This window comes from Sminthopsis crassicaudata, chromosome 6 (genome assembly GCF_048593235.1).
Source record: "Sminthopsis crassicaudata isolate SCR6 chromosome 6, ASM4859323v1, whole genome shotgun sequence".
Lineage (NCBI taxonomy): Eukaryota > Metazoa > Chordata > Mammalia > Dasyuromorphia > Dasyuridae > Sminthopsis > Sminthopsis crassicaudata.
This window is the reverse complement of record NC_133622.1, coordinates 254543064-254568002: the sequence shown is the minus strand read 5'-3', so window position 1 is coordinate 254568002 and position 24939 is coordinate 254543064. Positions and strand designations below refer to the sequence as shown.

General features: G+C 54.2%; 1 protein-coding gene across 3 annotated transcripts in view; it reads left to right on the top strand.

Moving 5' to 3' along the window:
- Window positions 1-24939, top strand: part of SHANK2 (SH3 and multiple ankyrin repeat domains 2) — a 534119-nt gene that overhangs the window by 481219 nt on the left and 27961 nt on the right. For 2 of the 3 annotated variants that reach the window (XM_074275360.1, XM_074275361.1), the window contains 3 exons: window positions 6932-7067; window positions 8649-8729; window positions 15067-15087. In XM_074275360.1, coding sequence (XP_074131461.1) covers window positions 6932-7067; window positions 8649-8729; window positions 15067-15087 — 238 coding nt within the window. Of the gene's footprint in view, window positions 1-6931; window positions 7068-8648; window positions 8730-9081; window positions 9091-15066; window positions 15088-24939 lie in introns of all 3 variants that reach the window. The other variant, XM_074275362.1, reaches the window with a different exon arrangement.

The window sequence follows — 24939 nt, the reverse complement described above, 5'->3', positions numbered from 1 at the left end:
ATCCTGGAGTTCCAAGCAGCCAACACCTCGGAAGGCACCTGGTCTCTGTGCCCTCTTTTAAAGGGGAGAAAATCCGTCCCAAAGAAATGAAACAAATGGCCCCAAACTGCACAGACCCTGCGTGTCAGAGGGAGAATCTAAGCCCTCATCCTCTAACCCAAGTCCAGGATTCTTCCCACCATACTATGGTGGGTTTTGAGAGTTGCAAAGGACTCTTGCCTCAAGGTCTGGGGAGGTAATTCAAATATTATCCTCTCCAGTTTTAGATGAACAACCTGAGGGATGTCATCTTGCAGAGGATAAGGAGGGGCAAGCAAGGGAACCGTCAGAGGGATGTCCCGGGACAAAGACAAAGAACTTTTTATTCCCCGAGTAGCCTTTGATTTCTGTCAGCTGGGGAATCCTCACTGTGTGGAGAACCATCAGCAGCTGGTGTGTTTCTCCTGAGCTGCTATCTCCAGCATTTTCTGATGCTTCTTACCCAAAGATAACAGATTTCTATCTCTCTTGTGTACAGCTTTTTAACGGACCCCTTGTGCTTGTGAATTAGACTAAAGATTCAGGTGGAGCGAACAGTGGAGCTGTCCCAGGCTCAGTGCTGATCCCAGCTCCAGATGCTCACTCCTTCGTTGCCCATGGTGATGCCAGCAGATGGCCCATGGCAAACGTCCTTGATCTCTTCAGAGAGTCGACCCTGAGTGCCTTTGATTAGTGGTAGCTTCTCTCTGGCAGGTGTGCTCTCTGAGAGGAGGGATAAGTAGATTTAATGGTGGGCTCTTGTTTGAAGTATTTATTTGTTTTTCGGAGGCAATTATGATTAAGTGACTTGCCCAGGGTCACACAGGTAGGAAGTGTTAAGTGTCTGAAACTGGATTTGAACTCAGATCCTCCTGCCTTCAGGGCTGCCATTCTCTCCACTGCATCATTTAGCTGTCCCTAGAATTAATATTAAAAGACATGTAATGAAGTTTTTCTGCCCCCGTCTCCAAATAGAATGGAAGTGCTCTGAGAACAGAGACTGTTAATTTTTTGTCTTTGTAGTCCCAGTGCCTGGCGCAATTTCTGTCAAATAGTAGGCTTATTACATGATTCTGGAAGGCAGCCCAGCACAGATGACAGAGAGCAAGCTTTGCAGTCGGGAAGGCTTGAGAACAAGTCTCACCTCTGACACATGTTGCCTGTGGGACCCTGAGGAGGTTCCTGAAGTGACAGCGAAAATGCCAGAGTCCATTGGCAAAGGGAGCTTTTTTCCTCTGGGAGCTCGCTCTGTCAGTGACCTCATAGGTCCAGTCCCTGGCACTATGTAGAAGCCCCAGAACAGGATTCTGGAACCTTTTTTACGGATGGCCACAGAAAACACTCAGGGCCTTGCACCAGTTAAAACCGAAACACAAACTTGAGCAGTTTGTTTTTTTATTTTCAAAGCTCAAAATCTCAAATAGATCTAAATTGCCCATTAATTTAAAAAATGACACCAGGGAAAATAACATTTAATCATTATAGAATCCCATATTACTAATAGCTGATATTTTTATTCCTCTGTAGAGTTTGCAAAATACTTCATATGGTTTATATCATTCAAGGCTCAACCATCGCTTTATAACTTAGAAAGTTGTTGCCATCTGTTGCAGCCCAGAATTGCTTTTATTCCCCACTTTACAAATTAAAGAAAGGAAAAGGAAAGCTCTTCCAAGCGAGCCATTGGGCTGCTTGATTAGCTTCCTCTAGGCCATTTGTAGGCGTTTGGAACATCGGAAGGGCTCTCCTGGGGAAGAGGGATGAGAATCAGTGTGGCCCCTTTGGACTGAACTAGAAGCAAGGTGTGAAAGTCAGAAAGAAGCCATTTAAATTCAGTGTCAGGGAAAACTTGCAAATCTCTTTGAATCCCCCTCAAAGGGAGCCGGACTGCCTCAGGGGGCCTTGCAGGGGGACGGCTGTTTTGGAGAGGACTGGATTAGATAGTCTTGGAGATTCCCATTCTAAAATGCTATTATTCCTAGAAAGGGAGTAATCTTTGGGAATACCAGGAACTCCACTCACCTTTCAGGAGCTGCTTCCCTCTCCTGGGCTCCAGGCCTAGGAAGGGAAAATGTCCCCTGGAGGCGGCTCTTCATTAAAGGGCATCAGAGCCCCCAGGAGGCGGCTTTTCATTAAAGGGCATCAGAGCCCCCAGGAGGCAGCTCTTCATTAAAGGGCCTCAGATTTAGACTTAAAAGGAGCTGCTGAGGACATCTCATCCAACTCCATCATCTTAAAGACGAGAAACCTCAAGTCCAAAATCCTACAGTGACTCACCTGGGGCCACAGCAGGGATTCGGGGCAGAGAGAGCATGTTGACCTTTGTCCTGTGAACCTGAGGGCAGCAACTGCCCTGACTCCCAGGGTAAGGTAATGTCACTCAGTGGGTGCTCAGTTAATTGTCCCTGGAGAATTAACCTAGAGGTTAGGACAGCTGCTTGCTCCAAGGCTGGCTCAAGGTCTGCAGCCTTGTAACGTCCAGCATCCTTCACACCTACAGTAACATCCTGTATTAGATGTTCAGAAACAATACGATTCAGATCATCCGAAAACCAAAAACTCTGCCCAAGAATCCTCCGCCCAAAGCTCATCTCAGTCAAGAGAGCTGGTCAGTGACCCCCCTTTGTCTCCAGATTCCATGGGAAGCGGCACCGGATTCCTGGGAGCAATTAGAAAGTTATTTACTAATTCCACTCCGGAGTAATTGTCAACATTAGCTACCATCTGCCAAGATCTATTTTCGCTCCACTCCCGAGAATCAGGCAACCAGGTCTATTAAGTGCAGGAGAGAACCTCATTCCTGCCCTCCAGGCTGACAATTAGGGCTGCCGGCTCCTGGCTAAGAGGAACTGGAGTGAGAGGGAAGCGGTAGAGGGGAAGCCAAGGTTAGCCGAGGCTGTGCTGTCAGGAAGGGGAGGAGAGTGGCTTAGGCTGGCCCCAGGTCCTGGAAGGAGAAGAGCCGATCCTGGAGGATTCCATGAATCCCCAAACCCTCTCTGCAAAGGAACCAGCTGGCCCCAGATCCCAGTACGCTAGAGTGTAGACTGGATTCCCACCACAGCGAGTCATTCCCTCTCGGAGTCTCAGCTTGCTCATCTGCCCTGCAGTTGGGGACTTTAAGGTGCCTGAGGTGACCCGGAAGGTCTAGTTGTCAGCATTCTCACCATCCACATGCTGGGGAATGGCTGGGGGTCTCTGGTCAGGGCTATGGCCCTTCCCTCACTTTCCATGCTTCTTCCCACTGTACTCAGGTTATGGAAATGCTTGTTTTATGCCATAAATTAGAGAAAAAAGGCAAAGGAAGGACGATTTCGCCTTCCAATGGGTCTCATGAATCCTACTTTACAAATGAAAGAAACCATAAGCATTTATTAAGTGCTTACTGTGTGCTTTATACCAAAGAAAGGTGGAAGCGATTCTGCTCTCACGGAGCTCGCATTCGAATGGTGGAAACAGCACATACGTTGCTAGGGATACAGAGAACACTGATGGAAGGTGACGCTAAGGGGCAAACTCTAGCGACGGGGACCCAGAAAGGCCTTCTGCAGAAGGGGGCACCAGAAGAGCCTATTTGCCAATGGGCCCCAGGACCTTCACGTCAGGGATGGAGCCCAGGCCGTGTCTGGGGCTTCCCATGGAGCATTTTCCCAAGGGCGGGCTTGCTGAACAAGCCATTGCTTGGGGGATGTGACTGGAGGGGAACAGAAAGGCTTCCTGGCATTCTGCCCTCAAAGATGCATTCCTTTATGTCGAATTGTCCTCAAAAAAGAGGCATGAGTAGTTGCTTGTCTATCTGTGGAGGGGGTTCCCTCAGGGGCGGAACAAAACATAAAATGGAAACTTTTTCAGTGTGTGACTGGCGACTGCTTCCTCCTTTTTCCTCTTCTTCATCTTCTCTTCATCCCCCTTCCTCTTCTCCTCCATTATTATTAGTTATTATTATTTTGCTGATGTAGGATCATTTGCAAGGTCAAGGATTTAAAGGGCCAGAACTTCTGCGACCTCGGTGTGTAATTATGGCCGCAGCTTTCGGGAACACTGGCGGGGTGCCTCTCCACGGGATTGTTCTGGCTCTCCCTCGGGGTGTCTGGAAGCTTCAGTGCGAAGGGTCTGGCTGCCCTGCGGGGAGTAGTTAGTGTTGGGGGGATGCATGGTTTGATGGCAGCTAGCCAGGAGTGGATGGTGATGATGACGATGGATCTCTTCTCCCCAGTGAGAATTTCCGGGGCTGGTTGTTTAGGGGACACCGTGACTCTCGGAGCTTTTGGTCTTGAGACCCTGAATTGTCCCCATTGAAGACTACATGGAGGCGGTCTGATATGCTGATCCCCCTGTCCCCCACTGCTGGCTGCTTCAGCCTTGCTATCCTTCCTGCTCGGAAAGTGGTGGTTGGCTGGCAGTTGGAGGGCATGGCTGGCAGGATGCCCCTGACCAGAGTCCTGTCCTCCAAAACAAGGGTCATCCTGTGGCACAGCCTCCTCCGCTATCAGGATTTGCTTTCCTGATTATAAATGAAAGAGGAAATCCCTCAAGTTACTCAGCAAAGAAAAAGCCATTGCTCTTCTCGTTCCCACAGCCTCAGAATGGAGTGCTCCTGTAGCCTCTTCACTTCTGGGATTGCGGCCGCTCGGGGGAGAACGTGCCTGAAAGGACCCAAGAGTGCCCACCTCTGCTCTGTGAGGGAGAGGAGCCCAAAGTGGGGGGGGCTCTGTCTCCACCGGCTGTCCGTCAGCCTCAGCCTCCCCTAGGATGGTCCTGAAGGCTTGTTTGCAGCAGTCAGTGAAGGATTCGTGTCTCTGGTGTTCCAGGAATGGACACTGATGAGGAGTAAAGCTGAGTCTGGAGGGACGAGTGTTCCCTGCCTCAGTGTCCAATCCATCCTCTCCCACCCCTCCAAGCGCCATTTCTCCAGCACAGCCCGAACCACGTCTCTTCCCTACACAAAAGGCTCGCCAAGCATGCCTTCTTCTCTTGAGCATTGAAAACTCTTCCCAAAACTCTGCCCCCAAAGTTATCAAACTCTGCATACCCAGCAGTGCTACTCCTGGGCTTATATCCCAAAGAGATACTGAGGAGGGGAAAGGGACCTGTATGTGCCAGAATGTTTGTGGCAGCCCTTTTTGTAGTGGCCAGAAACTGGAAGTTGAATGGATGTCCATCAGTTGGAGAATGGTTGGGTAAATTGTGGTATATGAAGGTTATGGAATATTATTGCTCTGTAAGAAATGACCAGCAGGAGGAATTCAGAGAGGCCTGGAGAGACTTAAATCAACTGTTGCTGAGTGAAATGAGCAGAACCAGGTGATCACTGTACACTTCAACACTGTATGAGGATGTATTCTGATGGAAGTGGAAATCTTCAACATAAAGAAGATCCAACTCACTTCCAGTTGATCAATGATGGATAGAAACAGCTACACCCAGAGAAGGAACACTGGGAAGTGAATGTAAATTGTTAGCACTACTGTCTATCTACCCAGGTTACTTATACCTTCGGAAGCTAATAATTAATGTGCAACAAGAAAATGTGTGTACACATATATTGTATCTAGGTTATACTGTAACACATGTAAAATGTATGGGATTGTCTGTCATCTAGGGGAGGGAGTAGAGGGAGGGAGGGGAAAATCTGGAAAAATGAATACAAGGGATAATATTATTGAAAAAATTGCTCATGCATATATACTGTCAAAAAAATTATGATTATAAAATTAATAAAAAAAAAGAAAGAAAACTCTTCCCAAATCTGCCCCCATGTTGCCAAACCAAGTGATTTGCCATTCTCTGTGCAGTGCTTTCCATTCCCTGCCCCTTTCCTTTGCCCAGGTGGTCCCTCATGGACTGGATACCCTCTTCTTTCCGAATCCCCAGGGGCATTAAAGGCACAGCTTTCTGTGATTGCCCCTTCCTCTGCATCACTTTGCATACATATGTTCTGTTGATGCAGGCTCTGAGTTTCTGATTTCTGTGGAAAGCCAACAAGGCTGTGACCGGTCTTCTCTTGGTCTTCTTTAAGCATCTGATGGCAGCCCGGTTGCCAAAGAGCTGGGGAAAGTCCCAGATGCCCCAGCGGAGGCTGAGGGGCCAGTGCCAGGCTCCCGGGGGAGATTTGTGAGCTTCTGAGCCTTTCCCCAGAGTGCAGGGGAAGCAGAGGCCCAGGAGGCGCCTTTTAGCCTGAGAACCTGCAAGCGCTTGTCTGCAGGAGGGCAGAGGGGAGAACGGGAGGGAAGGGAAGCAGGGGATGCCCCATGTGGCTTTCCAGACCGATTAAGGTGTCGGGTTTCTCCATAACTGTGAAGATGGAAAGCAGCGGCAGGGCAATGGAAGGCGGCAAAGGAAGGCGGCTGGCTCCTGTGGGGCTTCTTACACATAACTGGGGGCCATAAAACCGCGCAGGGGAATAGTTTGCAGGAAACAGCCGTCTGCCATCAGCGGCGAGGGTGGGGCGGAGAGGAGGAGGAGCGGCTCCGGGAGCTGCCCACCGTCTGGGCTCTCCCTTATTTCATGCCCACCAGAATGCAGCTTCCAGGGATGGCAATTGTGCTCCATGAACGCGGCTTCCTGTAGAAGGATGGCTAACTTCCTTTAAAGAAAGTTCCCTGGCGTTTTTTGTCTTTTCTGCCCCAGTCATGTCTCAGTATGTTACCTTGAAACAAAGGCCAGCAATCGCACCGAAGTGGGGATGTGTGAACATTCTGCCCCTGTGGCCTCCACCTCTCCCCCAAGAGGCGGAAGTATGTATTGACATCTGTTTTCCTGCCTTCCCCACAACCTCTCGGAGGTCCAGCACGCTCTTGTGCCAGCCCCGGGGATGGCCCCTGAGAAGAAGGGGTTCTTCTAACATGGGGGGGTTTCTTCCCCATCACTTCCCGAAAGTTTCTCCATCTGAGATCACTTTGTTTTCTCCCAACAGGTAAACAATGAGAACGTGGTCAAAGTCGGTCACAGACAGGTGGTGAACATGATCCGCCAAGGAGGGAATCACTTAATCCTCAAGGTTGTCACGGTAACCAGAAACCTCGATCCGGATGATACCGCCAGGAAGAAAGGTGGGCGCTCTCTTGCCATGGGACCAGCCGCCACGCCCTGGTCTGGCCAAGCCAGCTGGGACCGGCCGGGCGGGGGGAGGGGGCGGGAGACAAGAGGGTCCCATTCATGCTCATGACTCCATCTGAAAACCACCCCCCAGCTCTAAGAACTGCTTTTGTAACCGAAGCATCCGCGCCCACTGGATTGAGACATTTCTGAACAGAGCGTAGGAGATGCTGCTTCTCCTTCCCCGATAAGAAAACTCTTGTCGCCCTTCCCCCTTGATTCCAAGTTGAGAAGTAGGAAGGAAAGCAGCCCGCTGTCCTTGGGTTCTGGACAAAGCCAAGAGACTGGCCGGTGCTGGGAGCGCCCTGCAGGCCCGCCCCTCTAGTGCCCAGGAGCTGGCGTGGCTGGCCCGGCCCCAGCAGGGGGATTTGGTCCAAGGGGCTGCTTTCAGCCGGTGGGGAGGAGGGGCAGCCATGTCCGTCACAGGCCCTGGGGGGCCTCGTGGTTCTCTCCTGGAATCTGCTGGCCTCAAGGCCATGGAGAGTCAGAGGAAGAGTCATGCATTTGGCCATCATAAAAACAAGGGGCTGGGAGCCGGGAGCAGTCTTTCAGGGGTCCCTCCGGCTCTCCACATAGGGAGGTTAGGACTGGGAGCCTCATAAAACAGGGTCATAACATGGGATCACTCTTTCAGGGGTCCCTCCCTCTTTGGGCAGGGAACGAGGACTGGGGAGCCTCAGTTTCCTCATCTGTGAAATGAACAGATTGGAAGGGTGCCCGGAGGTGCTTCCCAGCATAGGCCCTGAAGCCTTGTCGCCAGAGCAAGCCCCACCCTAACATGTAGGGTCACTGGGGCAGAGGCGCCCCCGGCAAAGGCTTCCACATGGGCCCAGGCTCTCCGCGGGGCCATTGGCTGGGACTCACGCACTAACTTCCATCTCCCCAAGCACCTAACGCACCCCGCAGGGGAGCAGCAGCCGGCCCGCAGTGCCCAGGTGGCTGCTACCTGCCCTGCCCGTGCACAGACACGTAGGACGGTGGAGAGCCCTCAGCTCCAGGCCAGTCCAGGAAGCGGGAGTGCAAAGTCCCAGACTCTGCCACTAGGACCCCCGAGAATTTTCTTTTCATCCCCGCCCTTGGATGCCCTCAGCAGCGGGCCGGGCCAGAGGAGGCACCTAATCATCCATCGTTGATGAGCCTCCCGTCTCCCTCCAAGTCCGGTCCTTCCCTTCTGGCCTCTGAGCTCGGAGACGGGCTGGCGAGGGGCCGAGGGAGGGGGCTTCTCCCCAGTCTGTGTCTGTGCACGCGTCCGCAGGTAGAGCAGCTCCTCCGGAGCGCCCTGTCACCCTCCATCATAAACGTACTAATTTCTCAAGCCCCCTGAGGTCATCTAATAACTGTAACCTGGAAATATCCCGCCCATGACTCACCCCGAGGCTCCACCTCCGGCAGAGACTCCCGCGCCTCCCAGGGCCGGCGTCACAGGCGGGATATTTCCTCGCTCGGAAACCCCGAGCCGTGGGCGCGGACGCCGGGTCTGGCCCCGGACCCGAGTACTGACGTTCTGTGTCTGCTTTTTTTACTCTTCCGTGAAGCCCCTCCGCCTCCCAAGCGAGCGCCGACCACAGCCCTGACCTTGCGGTCTAAATCTATGACCTCCGAGCTGGAAGAGCTTGGTAAGAGCGCCCCGGGGTCTCACCAGCATGCTGCGGGGGTAGAGACGGGCCCGGCCCTCCGAAAAGCCCGGCCGGGAGCGCTGCGGTCTGGGGGCGCCCGGGACGCGCATGGCCCTCCCTGCATGACGCTGCCCTCTCTTAGGAACCGCTTTCGTCCCGTTTGCGAATGAGCGATGGGGGAGGCTGGACGAGCTGCACTCCCGGCCCCCCCTGACGTGCCGTGATGTCATCTGTGTGTTGGGGGGTTTGTAGTCGGTGACGTTCTCAGTGAAATGTGAGAGCGAGTGTTGCCCTCCTGTCCTCTCCTTGTATCTAATACTGTTTTGTTTTGAATTTTTGGGCCTCTCACTAGTGGACAAAGGTAAGTGTCCGGGGGGCGATGTCGGGGTCTCTGATTGGCTTTCGGGGGAACCGCTGAGCACTTAGCCCAGCAGTGTGGAAATGTGGGGGGGAAGGGACGGACAGACAGAGCTGCGCGGGTGTCCAAACTCCCCGCCTTCCTCTGGCGCAAACAGCCGTTTGGGAGAATAACTGTCCTCGGGGTCGGGCTCTCTGTGTCCTTCTGAGGGATGGAGCTGGGGAACTCCCCCTGGGAGCCTAAATCACTTCCTGGCTGGTGCCGCAGAGGAGGCGGCCGCGGCTGTCCCCGTGGGACGTGTCCCCGTGGTCCTCTGCGCCTGTTCAGTGGAAGGGCCTGCCCAGGGAGACGGGGCCGGCGGCCTGGTTCTGTCGCCTTGGACTTCCGAGGCCGCGCCATGCTCTGCCCTCAGAAGTCATGGGAGAAACAGCTCCCCTTAGTCATAAGAAAAAGGCCGGGCCATGTGGCCCCCCAAAGAGGCTGGCGTCCCTGGCAGCGGGAGCCGAGGGAAAGGAAGGGCACCCCCCGTGCCCGAGGCTGAGAGCGGCTGTCATGGCAGCCGTAGCTCTGTGCTTAACTGTTGGCCTTAGACTAGAGCCATTTTTATCGCCCTCTGAACCCTCCCCTTTTGATTTTAGAAAGCAGCTCCATTTCCTAGAAGACCTTAGACAAGGGCCCAGGGATCCCCTGGCTGGTCCCTGCTGCTCGCACACGGTCCGCTGGCCTCGGTGGCAGGACCCTCTCCCACTTGCCCTGCAGCCCCCGGAATGAAGCCCCGGGGGGACAAGTGATTCTGAGCAGCTGCTTTTTTCCAACCCAAATATAAACTTTACATGGATCCCGGTAACTCAACTTACTTAGTTTAGTTTTAGCGACTTAGGTCTCTTGGGATCCTGACTTTGTCGCTGATACGTCAGGTCCGTCTCCTAGTCTCGCATCATTTGGACAAGAGAAGTCTTTCCATGCACGGACAGCACACAGAGACCCCCAGACCCTCCCCTAGAGACCTGAAAAGCTGCTATCGAGGGTCTCGCCATTCAGCAAGTCCTGAGCCCCCCACAGCTGAGCCGCCATCTTGTCCACGAGGCAGCACTGGGACCGCTTCCCAGAACTCAGGGCAGTGGCTCCCAGCATTCCCCCTTTCCGCAACAAGCGGCTCTTTCTAATCTCAGCCTCATCCCGATTCCTGAGTGTCCCCAAACCGTGACAGTCTGTCCCTTTAATGACGGTGCTACAGCTTTGCCCGGTGGCAGGTGGGAAGACTACTCTCTTTTGTGACTTTAAAAAATGGGACGCTATTGGTGTGGCTCCCTGCCCCGTCCACCCGTAGTGCCTTCACCGTCACCTCCACCGCTCTCCCAAGACTGGAGTATGATATAGAGAACAGCTGGATGCTCTTGGGAACCCTCCCCATCCAAGCTTAGTTCTTGGCCAAGGAAAGGAAAGAAAAATGAAAGACGAGCGGGTCTTCTGTCTTGCCTTTGTTCATTGTCATCCTGTCCTACTATGTGCTACTCGTTGGGCTAAGCACTTTATAAATGTCATCTCCTTGATCCTCACAACTACCCTGGGGGGTAGATGCCATTATTATTCCCATTTCATAGATGAGGCAACTGAGGCAAACAGAAATGAGGTGACTCGCCCAGGGTCACATGACTGATAAGTGACCGAGGCTGGACTTGAACTCAGAGCCTCCTGACTCTAGACCCGATTCTCTGTCCACTGTATCTCTCTATGTGCTTCCCCGTCATCGCCAGCTTTGGCTCGTGCCGACTTCCTATTTTGGGCACTCTGCTTACAGCGCTGGGCTGCAACTTTGGGTTCCTCATCTGCTCTTTTTCCTCGTCCCACCCCCTGTATGTGCCTTTTTAAAACCCCAGCTGGCCGAGGAGTTCCCTGTGTAGCCACATTTGTCTCTGTTGGCAACCTACCTTTTCTGCTTCTCCGTGGAATAATTTCTGCTTCTGTTTTATCTATTTCATTCTTAAAGGCTTCTCATTCTACCAACTTCCCCCATAAAAGATTAAGCCATTAAAAAATAAAAAATAAATTAAAATTTTAAATTAAAAAAGATTAAGCCCTTGTACCCTTCCTATTCATTCTCTGAAAACCTTGTACCCATTCTTCCCAAATCTGGAGGTTACTCAGCTTTCCTCGCCCTCCTGCTGACTCCGAGAGGGGGCTCCCTTCCCCTCCTCCATTGCTGCTTTTTTTCCTTTAGTCAGTAAGTCAGCCAGTGAGGATGTGTTGTTTAAGGACTTGCTGTGTTCCTGTGCTGGCACTGGGAATCCCGTAAGAGGCAAAAACCAGGAGCTGTGCTCGGGGCACTTGCAGTCCCCTGAGAGAGGACACCAAGCAGCAAATGGCGCGGACAAAGGAGTTACAGTGTAGCTTCTCATTGGCCAGTGCAGAAATTTCCTGCGTTAATTTCTCTACCTTTGCAAGGGCAAAATGATCCTTGAGGCAAGGGATAAATTGATCACCTCCCTTACCTTTGGTCCCGAGAGGAAAATTATAGCAGGATGCAAGCAGCTGCCCTGGCCCTCACCGCACAGCCCGTGCTCTCTGGGACCTATTCCTGAATGCCCCATTGAAGTCCCCTTGGCTCCCAGACGGCCCTTGTGTCCCACCGCTACGGGGAAGTAGCTGTTGGGCCCTGTTTCCCCCTCAGGTTCCATTTCCCCGCAGGTGCCATTCTGCTACATCGATTACCTGTTCTGCTGGGTCTCAGCCCAAATCTCAGTAATAGCTAGGAGATCAAAGCAACGTAAGAGACAAAGATGGACGCTTTCTTGCCGATTATCCTTTTGGATAGGTCTCCCGTGAACTGCTGGTTCTCTTTTCTGCCGACCTTCATCCTAGGCCATAACTACGTTCTCTGGGAGACCAGGCTTTGTGATCTACGTGGAGAGGTTTCTCTCTCTCCCTTTTCCAGCCTTCTTGATCAGTCAGAGAACTCCAAGGTTATGTATGTCAACATGACATGTGGGTTTATGTATACACACCTATACAGCATGTCCCAAAAGTCTTAGTGCAGTTTAGTAAAGCCATAACACACACACACACACACACACACATCTCTTTTGTGAGATATATTCCATCCCTGATCCCAGAGCAAAAAGGCCAGCATTCTTATGTTTTAAACTAAGGTCCAGAAACCTCAGATCCCACCTTCTAAATCCGGCTGGGTCAGCTGGGATCTTTTTGGCTCTGCCTTTCTTCTTTGAATCCCTTCTGTTCCACTGACAGTTGCAATAGAAACACCACAAGCACCCTGAGGGCGTCTGGTTTTTGCTTAGGATGTTAGGGTCCCAAACAGGGCTGAGTGCCTTCTGGTAGCAGGGAATAGGGACCTGTCTCTGTCAGCATGTTCTGCCCCTGTGACCTAGCCTAAGGCAAGTCAAATCAACAAGCATTGATTAAGCCCCTCTGTGCGCCAGGTATTCTGTCTAGGAGTTTCTGGCCTAAGGGAGGAGACAATCTGGAGACAGTGGTGTCCCAAGGAGACCAATTAGAGCTAAGCTTAGACTAGGGAAAGGATTAGTATGAAGAAAGATGGGGAAAGGAATCTATGAGTTGTGTTAGGAAGGTCAGTAGGGCAATAGATTGGAGGAGGGAGGGAGGGAGAATGAGAGAGGGTAAGGGACCAAGGATGACTCTGATCCTAAGTAGTGACACCCATAGTAGTAGCAGAGAAGGTAGGAAGACAAAAGAGTTTGGAAAGGAAGATGAGTTCAGTATTAAATCTGTTGAGTTTAAAATGTCTCTGGATCATCCAGTCTAGGATTTCCAATAGGTAGTTGATTATACAAGGCTGGAGGCCAGGAAAGAGGTAAGGGCTGGATATGTAGATTTGAGAATCATGTACAGATGGTCTTTGGCCATTTAATCTAAGGGATGCAGTCAACAGCTAAATAGTCCAAAAGAAGAAGCGGATAGAGCAGGACTCAGGAAACCAACGTTCTGGAGCCATTTGGGTTGTTCCTGACTGTTGTCTGGTGGGTGAGCTAAGAATGGATATTTTTCCCCTTTAAAAAAAAAAACAAAAAAAACCACCATTCTTCGCTCATGGTCCGTAAAAAAGCTGGCTGGGGGTTGGAATTGACCCTCAAGTTGTTGTTTGCCAACTCTTGGTCTTCCAGGGCAAGTGCACGTGGCCTAGAGTAATATCCCACAAAGAAAACTAAGGAAGAGCAGTCAGACAGGTGGAAGGAAGACCCAACAAAGAGCAGAACAAAAGAGTACCAGGCTGCACAAAAGTCCAAGAAGATGAAAAAATTCCCTTGGGAGAATTGAATTATATGTAAAAGAATACGGGTAATTTTGGAGAGAGCAGCATCAGTTGAACAGTGAAGTCAAAAGTGAGACCGCAGAAGTAAGAAGACAGCGCGAGGACAGAAAGCGAAGGCCTCGGGGTAGACCCAGCCTTCACCAGAGGTTTATTCACTGAGGGATGAGAGAGGGGGAACGAATGGCCAAGCAAGGATGTTCTGAAGGCGGGAGATAGAGCCGTGTTTGAAGGCGGGAGATAGAGCCGTGTTTGAAGGCGGGAGATAGAGCCGTGTTTGAAGGCGGGAGATAGAGCCGTGTTTGAAGGCGGGAGATAGAGCCGTGTTTGAAGGCGGGAGATAGAGCCGTGTTTGAAGGCGGGAGATAGAGCCGTGTTTGAAGGCGGGAGATAGAGCCTGTTTGAAGGCGGGAGATAGAGCCGTGTTTGAAGGCGGGAGATAGAGCCGTGTTTGAAGGCGGGAGATAGAGCCGTGTTTGAAAGCGGGAGATAGAGCCTTGTTTGAGCCGTGTTTGAAGGCGGGAGATTGAGCCGTGTTTGAAGGCGGGAGATAGAGCCGTGTTTGAAGGCGGGAGATAGAGCCGTGTTTGAAGGCGGGAGATAGAGCCGTGTTTGAAGGCGGGAGATAGAGCCGTGTTTGAAGGCGGGAGATAGAGCCGTGTTTGAAGGCGGGAGATAGAGCCGTGTTTGAAGGCGGGAGATAGAGCCGTGTTTGAAGGCGGGAGATAGAGCCTGTTTGAAGGCGGGAGATAGAGCCTGTTTGAAGGCAGGAGATAGAGCCGTGTTTGAAGGCGGGAGATAGAGCCTGTTTGAAGGCGGGAGATAGAGCCGTGTTTGAAGGCGGGAGATAGAGCCTGTTTGAAGGCAGGAGATAGAGCCGTGTTTGAAAGTGGGAGATAGAGCCGTGTTTGAAGGCGGGAGATAGAGCCGTGTTTGAAGGCGGGAGATAGAGCCGTGTTTGAGCCGTGTTTGAAGGCGGGAGAGAAGCAGCTGGCAGACGACAAGAGGGGGAATGAGAATGGGAGGGAGGGAATAGGCCGATGTGCTGGAGAAGCCAGGGTGGGGTTGATGAGTAGAGCGCTCTTCATGAAGGAGGACGTGGTGGCAAAAGGCCCGTGAGACCAAGAGAAGAGAGACTTCTCAGTGAACACGCTTCACCGTTTCCTCCTCTCTTTTCCTCTCGTTCTCCATGTAACAAGAGGGGGTCGGCCTGAAAGACTTTGAGGTCCGCTGTGGAGCCAAATCTTATTTAATCCTATAGAAGGTTGCCAGTGGGGGTATTTAGAGGACTGTTTGGCATTATTAAACTCCACCTGCCCTCTGGGAAGGAGCTGGGGAGCAGCAGGATTCTCTGAGGGCCTTTCAGCGTCCTTTGCTCGTAGGATCTGTCACTTGACCCAAAACTCCGGCTCCACCGGGGTCAGTCATACCCAAAAATGAACCCCGGGAATGAACAAAAGTGTGAACGGGCGGACCCGGTGATCGCCGAGGCCCCTCTGAGCCCCAGGTCCTCCGAGCCCTTCGGTGGCCGTTGTCTCGCTTTGAGTTCGGAGTTTTTCAGAAGTCTGTCAGCTCCCCGAGGACTGTGGGCAGAGAAGGCTTGCTCTCCAGAAGCAGTCCTGGGGGGAGCATTGGTAAAAGGGCTTTGCCTTCCAGAGTGATTTACCGTCCATTCCCTTTCTGTTTCCAAGCTTCAGTTCGGAAGAAGAAGGGTAAGGGGAAGCTCAAGCTGTGTTGTTGTGGTTGTGCTGTTGGTGACGCTGTCTGCCATCGTCCTGTTGCACAAAGTGGCCCCTTGTCACTGTGGCCGTTCGGTCCCGCTTAGTGGCCATCCGGTGTCCCATGAGCCTCGTTGTTGTTTCCAGTTTGTCTTCCCTGTGTGATGGATTACGGCTCCCAGAGAGCGGTTCCATCCTCCAGCCCCTTCCCTCCTCCCGTCCCTTTGCTCCTCACCATTCTCTCGTCTTGGCTCCTCCCTCGTGTTTTCTATTCCTTCCCGGATTCTTTCCTAACTTTCAGGTGCAATAATGCCAGTAACGCCTCCTGCTTCAGGCTCAAGACTGCCCCCCACGGGGTCCAGAGCTTACCCAGGATGCATGCGGGGGGCTGGGAACACAGCCCCCGATCACGGGCTGCTGACAGAGTGACAGTGCGTCCCCCACTTCTTCCCATCTAGCCCTGGGGAGGCCGTTAGCCGGGGCTCCCCTCAGGCCCCGAGACTCAGCTCCTCCATGACTCAGTCTCCCCAAATGGGCTTGATACGGATCCTCCCGCAAGGCACCCATGAGTATTGGGGATGGCTGCCCTTTGTTCCACGTGCCACAGAAAATCCCTATGATCCAGGAACATCTTGGGTCCTTCCCGTGAACAAGCATACAAACAAAACACGCCTGTTAATCAGTGAGGCAGGCTGCTGTCTGTTCTGGGCAAGCCAGTGACCCGTGACGTCACCAAGGGCAGCCCCACGCCGTCAGCCCACTCGTGTATAGCCTCATGATGCACAAACAGGAGCAGGGTTTCTGAAACCGCGGCCCCTCCTTCCTTTGCATGCCCTGCTGCTGACCTGATGCTCCCGGGAAGTCCCGGCCTCCATCTCTGGGAAGCTCCACGTTATAGAAGAAAACCTCTGACCCTATCTGGGGTGGGGGTGGGGCAAAAGGGATGAGAAAGAAACGGGGTTGGGGAGGGGTCGTCCAGCGGGTCACACGCCCCCTCACACTTTCCAGGAAATACAGCGTAAGGTCCCTAAGCCCACTTGCCTTTTGTCTCCTTCCCTACTTTTCCCTAGAATCACTGGTAGGTACCCAAAGGCTCAAGGCTGCTGCTCTTGGGGGTCGGGAGGAAGAACTTGATGGGCAGACAATGTTCCTAAAGCAAATCCGCCCCCCTGGCCAGCCCCAGGAGTGCACCCACCCGGTCTGGACTCCTCCTGTCCCATGATGCCCCTTTTTTTCTGGGGTCTCCATTTGTCTTTCCTTTTAGCCAAGCTAGCACGGCAGGAGAGGTAGGAGGAGAGCCAGTGGCCACAGCCCCAAGCCAGCACTTCCCCAAAGGGCACCTGCCTGGAGAGCTTGGGGATCCTTCCTTCTGTTGGCCCCCTCGCTGCCACCGGTCGATGGGCGGCTGGCTGCACAGTCAGAGCTGCTCCCCCGTCAGACCCCTGTGCCCATACCGCAGTGCCACTGGGCAAAGTGAGTTATGGAACCTGGAACACAGATTGCAATCCTCAGAAAAACGAGTTCGTGGAAGGGCATCTCTGCAAAAAGTCACCTTCACTTAAAGGCCGCTCGTCAGATTGCAGTCCTTTCCCAGCAGCCTGAGCCCGCTTTTTAAGGGAAAGTCCTTAGCCGCAGTCTAATGTCACCAGCCCAGAAAGGACCCCTTGAAAAATTATGTGTGTGTGTGTTTTGAAATTTAAAAGCTTTAAAAAAAAAAAATGGAAGAAGGAAGGAAGGACCCGCCTGTTTAAAAGACAAAAAAAAAAGCCCACCCTGATCTGGCCTGCAGGAAATAAGCTGTTGTCCTGGTTGCTCTTGGCTGGGAGCTGGGAAGCAGAGCATCCTCTCCCTCCCGTTGCAAGCTGGGAGAGATGGACCCTACAGCGCGGGGCCTGAGCCTTGGCTCAGTGGCTGCCCGCCCCCATGGGAGGAGGGGAGCCTGATCTCGGAGCGCCCAGTCAGAAGACCAGGAAGATCCAAGCGGCGGCACGGCCCAGAGTCCTCGGAGGCCTTGGTGCCGTAGAATAGAAAAGCGGCCTTCTCCTTTTGTCTCTGGGTCCCCAATACCAAGCGAAGCGCCCGGCCCTTTCATTGATTTATTTATACTTTCTTGTCTCATCCTCCTTCTCTGTGGGGAATTCCTGGGGAGAAATCCCCAATAAACGGCCGGCCCAAGCAGAATCTCTCTTGTTTAGGTTCCTGCACCTAAAATATTATTATTATTATTTTTTAAATCAGTCATTCTAAATGTCGGTGAAGGATTGTGTTCTGGGCAGCCGGGAGAAGGCACATGCCAAAACACGGGCATCCCGGAGGGAAGAAGCCAGGGTTTTTTCATGAAGTTCACTATGGAAACAAAGAAAAGGCATGAGTTTGAAATGAAAATGTGTGGGAAAGAAAGCCTTTTGTGTAGATGAGCCCAAGAGGGCCTTCGCTGCCCCAGCTCGAATGCTCGGGGAGGATCTGGAAAGAACAGCAGAGAACGGCTTTGCCTCCGGCGTCATCCAGCCCAGGCTGGGCTCCGGACGCCCCGGGCAGGAGTCTGTGCCCCAGCTCAGCCGTTCCTGCCCTCGGTGACGGCCAGGCTGCAGGCCTCACGGAGAGCGGCCAGACGCAGAGCCCGGATCCCAGGACCCCTGACTCTCCTGGTGGCCTGGCCGCCGTCCGGGAGCGCTGTCCGTCATGCGGCAGTCAAGCCAACACAGCCCAGCTCTCTGTTTCCTTTCCGATAATCCCCTTTAAAACTACCTGGAGACTGAGATCAGTCAGTGGGCATTTATTATGCACCCACTGTGTGCCAGGCATTGTGCCAAGTGCTGGCAGTATAAAAAGAAGCCAAGGGCAGCACCGCCCTCAAGGAGCTTCCGGAATGAACCTGTTGTAAAGAGCAGAAGATGGGCAGGAGCCCCGGCCTGCCCGTGACCCCATGGCTCCGGGACTTCCCGCCCCACTCTTTCCCACTTGGTAAAGCCGCGCGCCCCCCTTTTCCTTGGATACTTCCTCCGGGTCCTTCCTGGGCACATCTGGCCAAGGTTTTCTTAGAGCTCGGGGGCCTCGGGTTGCTGCTCCCCTCAATCTTCCCAGGCTGCAAAGCGGCCGGCTTGGTTTCTCCAGAGAAGAGCCGGAGTATTCATTGACTGTTTGTGGTGCTTTGGAAAAGCGTAGTCTTTCCATCAGAAAACAATTGGAAAATGCCTCCTCCGGTATTAATCACAAAATAGAGAAATGTCCTGTCGCCCCGAGCAACAAGCATTTGCAAGAAGGCCACCGGTGCGTTATAACCAAACTGCCGAAACCCGTTCTGCTGCCCACTCCCTGCACCCGGAGGGCCGGCAGCAGAGTCCTGGGGGCTCTCCCCCGGGGACCGCTGCATGGTGCTGACCGCCTGGCCCCCCTCGGGCCCTCACCTACCACCGAGCCTCTGCGGAGGGCTCCCCGTCCGCACTAACCCCCCCCATGCAGAGCCTCCTCGGGCTGTGTTTGTGAGGGAGCCACCAACCGGCCGCCTCTGTTCCCTTTGGTGCTTTCCCAGGGGCTGATCACGGCCACCTGGCTCATTAACCTCCACAAGCCAGATCCTCCTCAGTGCATGGGGAGGAGTGCTTCAAGCACAGGGAGGATTCTGTCCGGGCGCACGGGAGGATTCTGCCCGGGCGCACGGGAGGATTCTGTCCGGGCGCACGGGGGGATTCTGCCCGGGCGCACGGGGGGGATTCTGTCCGGGCGCACGGGAGGATTCTGTCCGGGCACACAGGGAGGATTCTGTCCGGGCGCACGGGAGGATTCTGCCCGGGCGCACGGGAGGATTCTGTCCGGGCGCACGGGGGGATTCTGCCCGGGCGCACGGGGGGGATTCTGTCCGGGCACACGGGAGGATTCTGTCCGGGCACACAGGGAGGATTCTGTCCGGGCGCACGGGGGGATTCTGCCCGGGCGCACGGGGGGGATTCTGTCCGGGCACACGGGAGGATTCTGTCCGGGCACACAGGGAGGATTCTGTCCGGGCGCACGGGGGGATTCTGCCCAGGTGCACGGGAGGATTCTGCCCGGGCGCACGGGGGGATTCTGCCCGGGCACAGGGGAGGAAGCAAGTGGAGAAGGGACAAGATGTCCTCAGTGGGGCTTCTCCGGGCCGGGCTCCTGCCACTTCAGCTCTCTGATCACATCCCAAAAGCCAGCTTAGGTGAATTAGTAGGAAGAGTTTAAGAAAGTGATCCAGAAGTCCCTGCTCCTGGATCCCAGATCCCACTGCTGGGCGTGTGCTCCAAGGGGGATATAAAACCAGAAAAAAGGCCTGGCTGTGTCACACTGTATGCATCATAACCGTTTTGTAGCACAAAGAACTGGGAACAGAGTAGTCTCCAATGACTGGGGGGCGGCGGCACAAATCACGGCACATGCCGGAAGCTCACCGGACCATACGAAACAACGAATACGAAGGATCCCCAAAGCAGGAAGACTTCTGAGAACCGATGCAAAGGGAAACCAACAGAGAGCCGAGAAAACAGCCTCTACCGTGACTCCAGCGATGGGGATGGAAAGAACCAACGCAAACAGTGCAAAATGGCCTCTGCTCAGCCTTTGAAAAACCGCGGGCTGTGGAGGAAGAGCAGCAGACGTCAGATGCAGGAGGGTCAGCTGGTTCTGCTGCCCGGCCGCCCCTTCTCTTTTACTCTTTGCTATTAGGGGCCGCTCTCTGGGCAGTTTAGAAGGGAAGAAAGTATTTTGAAATGAAGGAACAAAAATAACAGTTAAAAAAATAATGCGGACACTGTTGTTTCTCTTTCCTAACGATCTTTGCTTAGGTCAGGAAAGAAGTCAGTCATGGGAAGGTGCAAACCGCTCCTGGCTGCCAGCAGCTCCAGCGTTCCTGAACTGTCAGCACTTGAAGCTTCTCTTTTTATTTCCTTCAGTAAGAACGTTGTGAAGAGGATTTTTGTTCTGGGCCCTTCGACCTTCTAAAAGTGGGAGCTCCTGGGAATACCGATACAAGCAAAAAGAAATTGACCCCGCCCTCAAGGAGCTTCTGTCCTAATAGAGGAAGACGTCACATCCAGTGATGCTCTGGGGGAATGGGAGCGAGGTCCAGAGCCTGGAACTCAGGCCTAGAGGCGATCCTGGTTAGCAGCTCCTCTGGGGGGGGGGGGTGCCCCGGGGATTCTCCAGGGTGAGGAGGAGAATGCGGGACGGACTTGTCGCCAGCCCCGAGAGGCGACGTGGAGAGTCCTGGCCTCGGGTCTGTTTCAGAACTGAACTCACCTTTGTGGACGTTCCCTCACCGAGGCAGCTCACAGCCCAGGCTTGACCATCTCCTCCCATCCTCCCCCTCACAGGGGAGCTCATGTTCCTGGGCTGCCCAGGCTTTTTTAGGCCAGTTCTCCCTGGGAAGGATTTCCGTGTTCATCCTGATTCTCCCTGTCATTTCAAGTCAGTTTGAATCATCGCTAAGTCTTGACCCAAATCATCCTGGAGGCAAACGCGCCCCTCGGTCACCTGACAGCACTCGTGCCCTTCTGAGGGTAGCCACCATCGTGGTCGGGGGCTCGGACCCCCTTTCTTGTGCACACTTAGCACAACGCCTGGCGACGTGTGGGTGCTTGATAGCGGCTGCCTGACTTCCTGGCCCCGTTGTCTGTGGCCCCCAGCCATTTCTCCCCAAAGATTCTTCTGCACCGGTTTCCATCCAGGTATTCTTAGGTTGCTTTCCTCCTCGCCGGTTTTTCATCCTTTCCTCAGGATTATTTTTAGCGATCGAAAACGTGGGCCTGCCCCGTGAAGGAGGCTTCTCCCACTCCAGCCTGGCCACAGAAGGCAGGACGTCCTCCAGGAGACCTGTGTGGAGCAGTGGGAGCTCTTGAAGGTTCAGTGGCTACAGATGTACAGTGCCAGAGGAGGGGAGCAGGGAATGATTGAGGTCCTTATATACTCGATTTTTTTTAGCAGAAACAGAAGAATTTTATTTTTTAATCCAATAGATGTATACATATTTATACGATAATCTCGCTGCACAAGAATAATCAGCTCAAAAAGGAGAAAATGAGAAAGAAAACAAAAAGCAAACAACAAAAAGAGGGAAAATGCTGCCTTGTGGCCCCCACACAGTCCTGCCTCTGGCGCAGACGGCTCTCTTGCTCACAGGATCACTGGAGTCCTCGCTGTCCCTCCCTCACCACTGATCCCCAGATACTTCAAAAGCTTTCACAGCCTCCTCTGGTCAGCCCCGGAGTTCCGAACCCGGAGCAAGGAGAAGCAGCGGGCCTGAGTCCAAGGTTCCAGCCATGGTGCCGGTTTTGTTCAGGGTGGAGCTTCCCCACTTGACGCCCGTTTCCTCATTTAAAACCGGGTGCAGTTCTCAGGAACGTCCCATGCAGTGGGTTCACATTAACAAAAAGGTGGCACGACAAGGACTGGCAGGAGCTTCTCGGGCCAGGGCTCCAGCACAAGCCCCTGGGCACGAGGGAGCTTTGGGAACCACCCCTTTCTTCGGGGCCAGTCTGTGGTGGGGCTGCGAGGAAGCCTGGCGCAAATATCCCTCCCTCCTCGGTGCCTCTTCCTCAGCTTGGGGCCTTGGGAAGCAGCCACACTCCAGGACACTGTCTCCCTTCACCCCCCCGGCCCTGCTCCCTCCGGCCTTCGTCCCCCCTGCCCGAGCCACCGAAGTGTCCTCTGGGTGCCCCCTCCGCAGCGGGGGAATCCGGGCCCTGTCCCTGGCCTTCACTGTGTCCTCGTCCGCCCCCAAGTCCGAAGATCTGCCCGGATAATGCCCAGATCGGGTCCACGGTCCCGGGTCCACTCACGAGCGCCCCTGCCCAGCCCAGTGTCCTCTGGGCCCTCCGAAGTCATCACGTCCCAGGGAACCTCGGTCTTCCTCCCCTCCAGAGCCGCCCCCTCCTTCCGGTCTCTACGTTAGGAGCCCCTTCCGGACGTCTCCTTCCTTCTGGCCAGTGCTGTCCCTCCATTCCCCGGTCGCCGTCTCTCTCGTGGGTCTCCATGTTTCTAGCCTCCGTCCCAGGGCTCCCTGCAGCTCCAGAAGTCTGGCCACCCTCCCAAGAGCACTGCCCCGCCCCAGCGCCCTCCTCGCCCTCTGCCGCCCGGGGACAAGGGAAAACTCTCGCTCCGGTGTCTGAAGCCCCCACGATCCGGCTCCCACTCGCCCTCCAGTATTTCATTTGCCCTCCCCACAGACTCAGCGTTCCTGCCCAAGCGAGCTGTTCCCCGAGCTCAGCGCTGCTCTGCACCCGGCTGCTTCTGAAAGCCGTCCGCTCGCCCTCTCTAGAATCCCTCCTTTCTCTGACCTCTTCTCCGCTTCCCCCTCCCCCCCTCAGTTTGTGTGTGTTTGCCGGTTGTGGCCCATTTCCCTTCCGTGGGACGCAAGGGGCGGGGGCTGTTTTTTCTCTATCCCCGCCACCTAGCCCAGTGTCTTGCATACAGCTGGTGTCTAATGGATGCTTGTTGACCTGCGATAGCTGTGGCCTCGGGATCAGGAGATCTGGTGTCTAACCCCAGCTCTGTCAGTGACGTGCCCAGTGAGTCCCTCTCCTCTCTGTTCCTCCATTTCCTTCTCTGCAAAATGAGAGGGTGGGCTCTCAAACGGCCTCCGCCTGTAGTTGCGGGACTCCAAATGGAGCGGCGTCTGGTTGGGACTCGGGGCGCCCCGCGGCCGTCCCTGGGTCAGCTTCCTCATCTCTGAAATGGGGGCGGCGGGGATAGCGTCTGCCTCCCCTCACCATGGAGCTCGGAGGGACCAGGCCGAAAAGTGCTTTGTAAACCCTACAGGGCACGCGCCGAGCTCAGCTTTCATCCTGCTCTTGTCATTGCTGGCCCGGCGCGGCAGTCCGGAGAGCGCCCAGGGCCGGACCCCGTCCCCCCCCCACCCCGAGCCTGAATCCCACCCTTAACACGGGGTCTCAGGCTTTCCTGGCCTTGCTTTTGTGCCTCTGGAAGTCCGCGTGGGCGTTTCTTCTGTCTCCGGTGTCCAGGACCCCGTGTCTCCATGTGTGTCTCTGTGCCAGGGAGCGTGCTGTGTGTGTGTCAGAGCAATCAGATGTGCCCATCAAATGGTCGTTCCCGTGACTCTGTGACCCCAGCTTCCTCTTCTAAGGTCACCAGGGGTTCTTTCTTGCTCCCCGTCTTCTATGGTTTTTTCCCACCAGCAGGTCCCGCCACCGGTCCGGCTCCCTGGCCGGCCAAGGTCCTACTCGACAAGCCGGTATTGCTTGGATGAGCCCCTGGAGGCCGAAGCAAACCTAGGACCTTGGCCCGGCCTGGGGCGGGGTGGTCGGAACCTGCTGGGAGGCAGGGGCCGCCCTCTCGAAACCAGGCCCCTGCCCCCAGGCCAAGCGCACGCCCACCAGAGGATAATCTAGTCCTTCGAGGGCCTGGCCCGCCAACAAAGCACCTCTGGGGGTCTCAGACCCGAGGCCAAAACCCTTGTAGGAGTCTCCCCAAATGCTGGCCCATTAGCTTCAGCCCCCAGGTGGACAGCCCCAATTCCTGACCGGAACATGCTTCGGAAAACGCCAGGGCAGCTAGTCCAGCCCTGCCTCAGTGAGTCACTAAGAACCGATTGGCTCAAGCTACGCGCTCCCGGGTGGGGAGGCAGCCTTGGGGTCAGGTCCCCTGCTTGTCTACAGGAGGTTGGATGGCTTGTCTTAGGGTCGTGAGTGTGTGAGTGTGTGTGTGTGTGTGTGTGTGTGTGTGTGTGTGTGTGTGTGACTCTGTGTGAGAGTGTGTGTATGTGAGTGAGTGTATGACTGTGTGTGAGTGTGTGTGAGTGTGACTGTGTGAGTGAGTGTGTGTGAGTGAGTGTGTGACTGTGTCTGTGAGAGTGTGTGTGTGTGTGTGTGAGTGTGTGTGACTGTGTGAGAGTGTGTGTGTGTGTGTGTGTGACTGTGTGTGAGTGAGTGTGTGACTGTGTGACTGTGCGTGTGAGTGTGTGACTGTGGGTGAGTGTGTGACTGTGCATGTGAGTGTGTGTGTGACTGTGTGTGAGTGTGTGACTGTGTGTCTGTGAGAGTGTGTGTGAGTGAGTGTGTGACTGTGTGTGTCTGTGTGTGTGTGAGTGTGACTGTGAGTGAGTGAGAGTGAGTGTGACTGTGTGAGTGTGTGTGAATGAGTGTGTGACTGTCTGTGAGAGTGTGTGTGTGTGTGAGTGAGTGTGTGACTGTGTGTGAGTGTGTGAGTGAGTGTGACTGAGAGTGTGTGTGAGTGAGTGTGACTGTGTGAGTGTGTGTGAGTGAGTGTGACTGTGTGAGTGAGTGAGAGTGTGTGTGAGTGTGACTGTGTGAGTGAGGGAGTGTGTGTGTGACTGTGAGAGTGTGTGTGTGTGAGTGAGTGTGTGACTGTGTGTGAGTGACTGTGACTGTGTGAGTGAGTGAGAGTGTGTGTGAGTGAGTGTGGCTGTGTGAGTGAGAGTGTGTGAGTGAGTGTGACTGTGTGAGTGAGTGTGTGACTGTGTGTCTGTGAGAGTGTGTGTGAGTGAGTGTGTGACTGTGTGTCTGTGAGAGTGTGTGTGTGAGTGAGTGTGACTGTGAGTGTGTGTGAGTGAGTGTGTGACTGTCTGTGAGAGTGTGTGTGTGTGAGTGAGTGTGTGACTGTGTGTGAGTGTGTGACTGTGTGTGTGAGTGTGACTGTGAGTGAGTGAGAGTGTGTGTGAGTGAGTGTGACTGTGTGAGTGAGAGTGTGTGTGAGTGAGTGTGACTGTGTGAGTGTGTGTGTGACTGTGAGTGTGTGTGAGTGTGTGACTGTCTGTGAGAGTGTGTGTGTGTGAGTGAGTGTGTGAGTGTGTGTGAGTGTGTGACTGTGTGTGAGTGTGTGAGTGTGACTGTGAGTGAGTGAGAGTGTGTG